This window comes from Lissotriton vulgaris, chromosome 10 (assembly GCF_964263255.1).
Source record: "Lissotriton vulgaris chromosome 10, aLisVul1.2, whole genome shotgun sequence".
Taxonomy (NCBI): Eukaryota; Metazoa; Chordata; class Amphibia; order Caudata; family Salamandridae; genus Lissotriton; species Lissotriton vulgaris.
The window spans coordinates 1,008,612,919-1,008,622,599 of record NC_141698.1 but is presented as its reverse complement, the minus strand read 5'-3'; the positions used below and the strand labels follow the sequence as shown (position 1 = coordinate 1,008,622,599).

Sequence of the window (9,681 nt, the reverse complement as noted above, 5' to 3'; positions counted from 1 at the left end):
AGTAGGAGATTCAACTCACTTTCGTTGGGCACAAAGCAGTGTCCCCCTCACCCTCCCCAGATATAGAGAGATGTGTTTACATATCTTCCATGTGTGCTGGTGAAACCCACCCATGCTCGAGCAGGACTGGCAGCTCAGTGCCACTCATGCCCGCGCAAAGGGTGCAGCAGACTGGCAGCCATGCTCATCCCTGGTGGCAGAACAGTGCCAGCCATGCCCAGGCAGTGCTGGCATTCCGCTACCACCGGACAACTCACCAGGTCAATCAGGGATGTGGTCACAGAACAATCCGGGATCCTGATGGCGATGCTCTCTGCGGTGCCGATGTACTTAGCGGAGTCCTCCAGTCCGAAGCACTGCAGCCACTCGCCTGTGGGTTCAAGAAGACAGAAAGGTGTGAGCAGGGCTTATTTTGTGCAGGTGTCTGCCATTGAAAGGCACCAGCACTCATGTTTGGGGGCCACAGTTTTTTTTATTTCATCATCACACTTGGACCCTAGAGCAAGAGGACAAAGGAAGAAAAGAGAGAAATAAGGAAGAAGTGAAAGAAAGGAAAACAGCGACAATGAAAGCAGGGATGAAGAAAGTTCAAGATGAGATAAAGAGACAAAAAGTGCAAGACTGTGGAAGAAAGAGGCATGAGGTGGAACAAGGTCAGAAAGCCTTGGTATTTACTAAACCCCACATTTCAGGAAATCTATGGGCCCCCTCCACTTATAAACTAACCACTAATGTGAGTCCTGCATGATGGGGAAATACACAAAAAAACACTGGTAAAGTGAGGGGGTACCCTTGGAAGTACCCTAATCCTATGCAGTCACTGTGAGTGACTATGCACCAGTCGAACGTGGCCCTCTCATGCGCGCTCACAAGAGCCCTCTCCTCCCAAGCCGCAGGAGGATCCTATGGTGTGCACTAAACTCACAACGTGCCCTGCTGCTCTTCAGCTCATCCCTTGAAGCCAATATTCAACGCGGCCATGAGTGGAAGCCTCCATATTACCAGCCTTCAAACTACACAGGTGCTCGCACTTTAGGTAGGAAGGGTCAGATGATGAACTAACATCTCCTTATAGGCAAAAAGCAATTAAAGGACAATATTCACCCTGTAGACAGGGCTCAGATAATGGAGAGGATCCCTATTGGGATATGTCAGGCAGTGTAAAGATGTCACCTTATAGGTGTGGGTCAGATGATGAAGAGAAACTTTCATCTATACAAGATACAGACAGCAAAGTGTGCACATCCCACAGGCGGGGTCTGGTGATGGAAAGGTTCACTCCCTGTAGAGAAAGATACAGGTCAGTGAGAGGACAGTGTTTATCCTATGAATGGGGTCAGATAATGGAGAGGTTCACTCCCTGTAGAGAAAGATACAGGTCAGGGAGCGGGCAGTGTTCATCCTATGGGTGGGGCAGATAATGGAGAGGCTCAGACCCTGTAGAGAAAGATGCAGGTCAGTGAGTGGACAGTGCTCATCCTATGGGAGGGGGCAGATAATGGAGAGGCTCAGGCCCTGTAGAGAAAGATACAGGTCAGTGAGCGGACAGTGCTCATCCTATGGGAGGGGGCAGATAATGGAGAGGCTCAGACCCTGTAGAGAAAGCTACAGGTCAGTGAGCGGGCAGTGCTCTTCCTATGGGTGAGGACAGATAATGGAGAGGTTCAGACCCTGTAGATAAGGATACAGGTCAGTGAGTGGGCAGTGCTCTTCCTATGAGTGGTGTCAGATAATGGAGAGGGTCAGACCCTGTAGAGAAGGATACAGGTCAGTGAGCAGGCAGTGCTCTTCCTATGGGTGGGGTCAGATAATGGAGAGGGTCAGATCCTGTAGAGAAGGATACAGGTCAGTGAGCGGGCAGTGCTCATCCTATGGGTGAGGGCAGATAATGGAGAGGGTCAGACCCTGTAGAGAAGGATACAGGTCAGTGAGCGGGCAGTGCTCTTCCTATGGGTGGGGTCAGATAATGGAGAGGCTCAGACCCTGTAGAGAAGGATACAGGTCAGTCAGCGGACAGTGCTTATCCTATGAGTGGGGTCAGATAATGGAGAGGCTCAGACCCTGTAGAGAAGGATACAGGTCAGTGAGCAGGCAGTGCTCTTCCTATGGGTGGGGTCAGATAATGGAGAGGCTCAGACCCTGTAGAGAAGGATACAGGTCAGCGAGCAGGCAGTGCTCATCCTATGGGTGAAGGCAGATAATGGAGAGGCTCAGACCCTGTAGAGAAGGATACAGGTCAGTGAGCGGGCAGTGCTCTTCCTATGGGTGAGGGCAGATAATGGAGAGGGTCAGACCCTGTAGAGAAGGATACAGGTCAGTGAGCGGGCAGTGCTCATCCTATGGGTGGAGGCAGATAATGGAGAGGCTCAGACCCTGTAGAGAAGGATACAGGTCAGTGAGCGGGCAGCGCTCTTCCTATGAGTGAGGGCAGATAATGGAGAGGCTCAGACCCTGTAGATAAGGATACAGGTCAGTGAGCGGGCAGTGCTCTTCCTATGGGTGGGGTCAGATAATGGAGAGGCTCAGACCCTGTAGAGAACGATACAGGTCAGTGAGAGGGCAGTGCTCTTCCTATGGGTGAGGGCAGATAATGGAGAGGCTCAGACCCTGTAGAGAAGGATACAGGTCAGTGAGCGGGCAGTGCTCTTCCTATGGGTGGGTCAGATAATGGAGAGGCTCAGACGCTGTAGAGAAGGATACAGGTCAGCAAACGGGCAGTGCTCATCCTATGGGTGAGGGCAGATAATGGAGAGGCTCAGACCCTGTAGAGAAGGATACAGGTCAGTGAGCGGACAGTGCTCATCCTATGGGTGAGGGCAGATAATGGAGAGGCTCAGACCCTGTAGAGAAGGATACAGGTCAGTGAGCGGACAGTGCTCATCCTATGGGTGAGGGCAGATAATGGAGAGGCTCAGACCCTGTAGAGAAGGATACAGGTCAGCGAGCGGACAGGGTTCATCCTATGGGTGAGGGCAGATAATGGAGAGGGTCAGACCCTGTAGAGAAGGATACAGGTCAGTGAGCGGGCAGTGCTCATCCTGTGAGTGGTGTCAGATAATGGAGAGGCTTCGAACCTGTAGAGAAGGATACAGGTCAGTGAGCGGGCGGTGCTCTTCCTATGGGTGAGGGCAGATAATGGAGAGGCTCAGACCCTGTAGAGAAGGATACAGGTCAGTGAGCGGGCAGTGCTCATCCTATGGGTGGAGGCAGATAATGGAGAGGCTCAGACCCTGTAGAGAAAGATACAGGTCAGTGAGCGGACAGTGCTCATCCTCTGCAGTTATGGACCAGAATATTTACAGGAGCGCCCAAGATCCAAATGATCACTAAAGATCCTCCTTAGACTCACAGAGCAGGCAGTATGTTGGTGCTTGTCCTATATACATGGATCAGGCAATGTAGGGGCCTCCTCCCTATAGACATGTGAAGGATAAAGCACAGGTGTTGGCAGGACAGGCGACTCTAATGTAACGGGTCAGATCACACTCGGAATTTGTGGTGAATGTTTGCAACAGGAGCGGTAAAGAAACAGTACATGAGGGAACATGGAAACAATCCTACATGGAAGCTGAAGAGCATGTATGGTCTGTGTGTACTCATGAAGCATTGAAGCCTGGGGTGGGTGGGACCGGGTCCTAGTCAGCAGTCACAATTAATGTGTGTGGTAGGTTTGTATCCAGATGATGGGTGTTACTTTTCTCATCTTTCCCCCTTGTTTGTGGTCATGAACTGGGATCTGCTGGTCTTCATGTGCTCTCAGATACAGACCCCCTGCTCACCTCTTGGTATGACCAGGCTCATCTGCGAAGGCCAGGCCGCCTGCATGAAGTCCCAGAGCAGAGGGCTGAACAGGTGTCTAGCCGGCTCCAGCTGCTTCAAGGTCGAGATCCAGATGGACATGGGGGCGTCCTTGGGCTTCAGCTTTGTCCTGGAAGGAAACAAGACAGAGGTCAACTGAGTGAAGGGAAGAGATCCATCTCACTGGGATTGGAGGATCCAGAGTTGAGATTCTGGCCAATCTCAGACCACCAGCAGGGACATGATGATGGAAAAAGGAGCATTTAGGATGAGATCTACTCTCCATCTTAAGACTGAACGATTTATACAGTCATATAGAGCAAGACACTGGTCCTTTTCACTTGTCACAAAATGAATCCTGGTTTTTAGGGGTTGTCCACATGCCCCAAAAGGTGCAGAAAGAGGGATAGTACTGCTGGTCTGTTCTCAGTTTTATAAGGACGTTTAGTTTCTTCTTTACAGAAGTGTCCTAGGTTACTTGTTTGTTGTCGCTTCATTTCCAGGGGTTCTCTGCTCTTGGTATATTGTTGTTTCTTTCTCGGGTTTCCTCAATGTAATTGGTGTTTGGCTTTTTCATTCTGTGGTTCTCATTGTTATAAGAATTCATCAATCTAAAATATTCACTATTGATTGAAAATAAGGGCTGTGAAGATAACACTCACCTGTACACCTTCTCCACGGCCGCCGGCCGGTTACAGGCTCCCACCACCGCATACACCGTGTCTGTGGGGACACCACAGATTCCTCCATCCTTCATGATTTCTGCAACAGAAGAGCAAGAACTCCATGATTATAGGTAAGGCACCCTGTTTTCCGTTTTTACTGATTTTTGCAGATAAATGCAGACAGAAAACATTTATTTTTTTGTCTGTCTTTATTTTTAACGGTGGATAAAAACTGAAATTGGGGTGCTTTTGAGTAATTCTAAACTCTGTTTGCCATGACTGCCAGGTCAATAGATGTGTGGATTGATAGATAAGAGGGTTAAAAAAAGAAAGGAATTTTAGTAAAAGGCTTTAACAGCAGTAGATATTCACAAGGTTGATACTGAAATTCACATATTTTCATATAATGCACTGATTTATCTTCTAAAGTGTTCACAGCGCTGAACCCCGGCAGACATTCAACCATACGTGCATATTTATCGGTGAAATGAATGTGGAAATATACTAATTTCAGCTTAATTTTTCCACAAAACCCCCAAAAATATGGATATAACAAAGAAGTACAAACTATAATATGGCTAATGTTATTAAGGATTCAATATGTGATTTGGAGGTAACATAGAAGTCTTATTTTTGCCAAGGAGAAATTTTTCTGCTGGTAAAATCATGTTTTCACTAAGTCTTTCCGGACAAAGTTTAGCAGTAAACAATGTACAACTTTGTTAAACTAAGAATGGAAACATTTAAAAATTGCAGACATAACTGTAATCAAATTAGTAGAGTTTTAAATTTCTCAACATTATAAAAAAAAGGATTTTCCCCCAGAATCTCCTTACCTGCGATCTGCTTGACGGATGTGGCCCTCCTGGCAGGAAGGTGGGGGCACTTGGAGGCTCCACCCCTATGCCCCTGGAGCTGCAGAAGTGGGCGGCCCATGGGAAGCTGGGGTTCTTCAAAGGTGTTACTGACCAGCCCAGCCAGGAAGCAGTAGAAGCTGACCAGGCCAAAGATGATGGTGACAGCAATGTCATACCCAACTGGGAGGGCTGCGACGGCATCCAATAGAAAACTGATGAGGATGAGTTCAAAGGTGAGGCAATACAGGAACCAGGCTTTGCTTAGGAACAGCGTGCAGAAAATAATGAACCCATTCAAGAGCATGAAGCAGATGATGCCCACAGCCACGTGGAAGCCCCTCGTGGGGCCGTAGAGGCCACCGTACCTGGTGAGACCCCAGATGATCCACATGACTCCATAAAGAATAAAGGTGCTGCTCTCAAGGGTCTTACCACGCGAGAAGGCCACAGAGCCACAGACACATTTCAGAAGCCCTCCAGCTACCACCACCCACGGTAGGACGACAGTGGCACGTGCGTCTGTTGGGTCCACAGACATAGTGATTGCAAAGGCGGCCAAAATGCTGCCTGCGTGGCCAAGCACCTCTCCATCCGCATACTTAGAATAGCCGAGGTAAGGAACAAGCAGGTCTTTTTCTTGACGTAACTTGAAAATGCTAATCGGTGTGAACAGGCTCTTAACAATCCCCTCCCCTGTTGGAATCTTGGTAGTAGCTTTCATGTTGTAAAGTTTAATGAGGGTCATAAGTGCCGAAGCCACGTAGATAGCCACATTCACTCCTTGTGATCCACCATGGAAGAAACCAGTGGGACGTGAAGCCAAAGCGATGCAGTAGGTCACATAAAACAACGGATACAGCCCATCCACCAGGCTCCTACCAGCCATGAATACAGCCAAGACCATGAACAGGAGCAGAAAGACCACCAGTAGTGGGACAGGGAAAATGGGTTCAGTGGCCTGCCAGAACTGGTAGAGCAAGGAATACCCTTCAGCGAACCGCAGGATGGAGGTGAAGCCAAAGAAGGTGGCCGCCAGGGTATCCAAGCATCGATAGGACAGGATGCAGACCCCAATCTGGAAGACCCCCGCCATCCAGAGCCAAGGCACCTGCCCCACAAAGAGACTGGTGGTCACTCCCAGGACCCTGCACCCAAAGACGCTGGCGGACACCATATTCAAGATCAGCCCAATGATGACCAGGTCGTTGCTGCTGGCGGTCATGGGTGAGCCTTCGGTGATGGCTGTAGCCGTAGCCAGATCTGTGCCAGGGAGGGTGACCAACTTCCCAGTAAGTATATAGAGGAGCCTCCCTCCACCAAAGTACGCCCCAACGAGACAGACGATGAGGTGGTTAGAAGCCACCGCCGAGGCACCAAAGCTACTGTCATAGTATGTGGCGGTTTCATGGGCAGCGGAGAGCGAGATGGCCAACGCCATCATGGCGAGGGCAGCCTCCTTCTGAAGGACGGCCACCAGACTGATGATGAGCAGTCCCAGGGTGAAGGCTGCAAGACCAGGGACCATGGCATTACGAAGATCAAGGGACCCGCTGAGGACCCCCTGCCCGTCCATGATATGGATCACTCCCTTAGAGCACCATAGCGCTGAGACCGTCAGGCAGAAGGACGCAAACAAGGGGACAGGACCACGGCTCCTGCGGACTCCTGCGGGAGAGAAGAAAGGAGAAGTAAATATAGGAAGAAAGAAAATTAGAGACAAAAGTAGGTGACAAGGTAGAGATTGGAAAGAGAGTGAAAGATTTGAAAGGAAGAAGTTAGTATAGGAAAGGTAGGTTTAAAGAGAAAGAAAGCTGAAAGGGGAGAACATTAGAGGATTGAAAGGGATTGAGTGAGAGGAGACAGAGAAAGAGAGATGGGAGCCATACATTTAAGCTAAAAAAGGGAACTAGACAACGAAACAAGGGACAACGTGCTAAGAAGAGGATTGAGAGACGAAAATAAGAAAAGAGGTCGGAAAAGAGAGAGGTAAATACTGAAAGAAAGAAAATTAGACAAAAGGGAGAGGATGGAAAAAGAGAAAAGATGAGTGATGAAGAGAAAGAGGAGGATCAAAGAGAGGAGGTAAAGAAAGAGAGAAGAGAAAAGTAAATTAAAAATTAAAGAAAACTAGACAATGAAAAGTGTGGCAAAGGAATAAAAAGAGCCACGGCAGAAAGGAGAGAGAGAATGACAAGCAGAGAGATTGAGTAAATGAAAACACAAATTTAAGGAAGTGGGTAGTGTGAGGACTGAGATAAATATAGTAGATAGAGAGAGAGGAAGAGAGACAGAGGGGAGAAGTGACTAAAGAGGGAAAAGAAAATCATTGAAAGAAAAGAATGATACAAGTATTGGAAGTGAGGAAAAAGAAAGAGAACAATGATGGTCCGAGGGAGAAAGCAGAGGTGGAAACAAGATCTAGAAATGGAACAAGAAAAAGGTTCAGATCAGCATCAATGTAACTTCCTGCCTTCCCTGGCCGATAGTTCTCACCAGTTCTGCAAACTCTCAGCCAGAGCCGGGGTCAGGCTTTATTGATTCCTGGACTGCACTTTATTTACCCACCATTGACCCACAGAACCGGCACCAGGCTTTTCGACAGGTTTACTTTCCTATCATTATCCGAAAGAAGGGGTCTCTTCTCACTCATAACCCCGAGGCCCTCCCACAGGGTGGGCGAGGGAAGGCTTCCTCTCTGGGCATCTCCACCTATCATTAGTTTCAAGCACTACATTCCCATATTGAGATGTCATAAGCGCATTGAAGCAATCGTGGTGTATTTAAGGCACTGTGTCGCGCATTCTCAGCCGTATGCCTCCCTCTCTACTTCCCCTGAACCCCACGCGTGTGATCTCACCTGTATATCCCAGCAGAGCTGCCAATATGACCAGCAGGACCCCCAGGGGTGTGCTGGGGATGAGGGGCGTGGCTCTGGAGGAGCTGTATGACGTCACTGCCAGCAGGAGGGAGCCTGGAAGAACAGCAAAGACAGCCATGATGCGAAGATAAACAAAACACACGCCTGCCAGGGTCCCTCTTTAGGAGGGAGTCTGGAAACACAGAGACAGACACGAAATGATAACTTACACTCACACCAGCCTCTCTCCCATCTTGGGAGGAGCCCGGATGCACAGCAAAGACATCCGTGTCACAAACACACACCTTTCCTTTCAGATCTCCGCAGCACGCGCCTTAACCCAGAAAACACCTGTTCACTTTATTATTCCAGTATTCAATAATGATTGGTTACAGGTGAGGTACTGGGAGAAAGCGCCTACATGGCTGTATTCAGACATGAGCTGAGCTATAAGGGACCCAAGACTTCCTGAGAGGCTTCTGCTCCGAAGGCCGGTGGAGCCGAAACAGTCAGTCGCACTGAGTTGTGAAGATAGCATGTCATTGACTCTCGACAGCTCTACCGGCTCCTGGCCCTAACCCATCCTAAACCATTCTCTTAGGCCTCAGAAAACAACTCAAGACTTATATGATTCCCCAACACCTCATCTAAACAGAGCCCTGGACTCTCCATTCACCAAGCGCTTGCCTGCCTCAATCGGATTTTAGCGCTGTATAAAGGCATCAAACATGACGAAAGTGGCAGTATGGGTCCTACCTGCAGAGATGGACAAGATCCCAATGGAATAGTGAAGGGGCTCTGGGGCCTTCCCTGGCTCCGGCATCCTGCGGCTGGAGTCAATCTGGATTGAGTCTGGGCAGAATCAGAAGTGAGTCTGAAGTTTGGGCTGAATCCGCAGTGAGTCTGTGTGAATCTGGAGCCCCTCAGGCTGGGGTAGCTGGAGTGCGCCCGGGTCAGTCACCGCTGGTGTCTCACTCCACACCCGGCCCAGCAGCTCTTTATCTGCAGTGTCCCGGGGGGGGGGGGGGGGGCGTGTCTAGGCGCTGTCACTCAAGGGGCAGTGGGATTTTCCCAAAGGGCAGCGCCTTGTTTCCTGCCCCCCTCCCTGTTGGGTGGGACACAATGAGGGGGGAGGGGGGTGTCGTCACACCTGGGAGCTGCTTCTACGGGCACCCTTAGCAGCAGGGGTCACACCTCACATACAGGACAGTGTCGAGGACAGGCAGGAATACATTTCCAGGGACAGGGCAGAGACGGGGAAGGGAGGGAGAAGGTGCTCGTGATTTCCACAGAAAATACATCGGTTTAAAGGTGAATGGAAATGCATCACTCCCGAGAGAATATAAAATAATACGTATTTAATTTCTGTGTTTATTCATTGCTATGTAGTGCCAACTAGGCCTCTCGAGGCACCCACCATAGCGCCTGTACCGAGGAACAGGGAATAGACTACACACAAAGCGTGTACAATTAGAAACATATAAAGATTAGATCAACAGAGAAA

The 9,681-nt window shown here is 49.3% G+C and overlaps 1 protein-coding gene across 1 annotated transcript in view; it reads right to left on the bottom strand.

Moving 5' to 3' along the window:
- The window catches only part of LOC147689157 (uncharacterized), a 13,405-nt gene extending 4,405 nt beyond the window's left edge, over positions 1-9,000 (bottom strand). Inside the window, exons 1-6 of the mRNA XM_086939874.1 lie at positions 8,934-9,000; positions 8,178-8,291; positions 5,300-6,985; positions 4,461-4,560; positions 3,780-3,928; positions 258-370 (exon numbers count right to left, since the gene is read on the bottom strand). Coding sequence (XP_086796000.1) covers positions 258-370; positions 3,780-3,928; positions 4,461-4,560; positions 5,300-6,985; positions 8,178-8,291; positions 8,934-9,000 — 2,229 coding nt within the window. The remainder of the gene's footprint in view (positions 1-257; positions 371-3,779; positions 3,929-4,460; positions 4,561-5,299; positions 6,986-8,177; positions 8,292-8,933) is intronic.
- Positions 9,001-9,681: the final 681 nt, after the last annotated feature.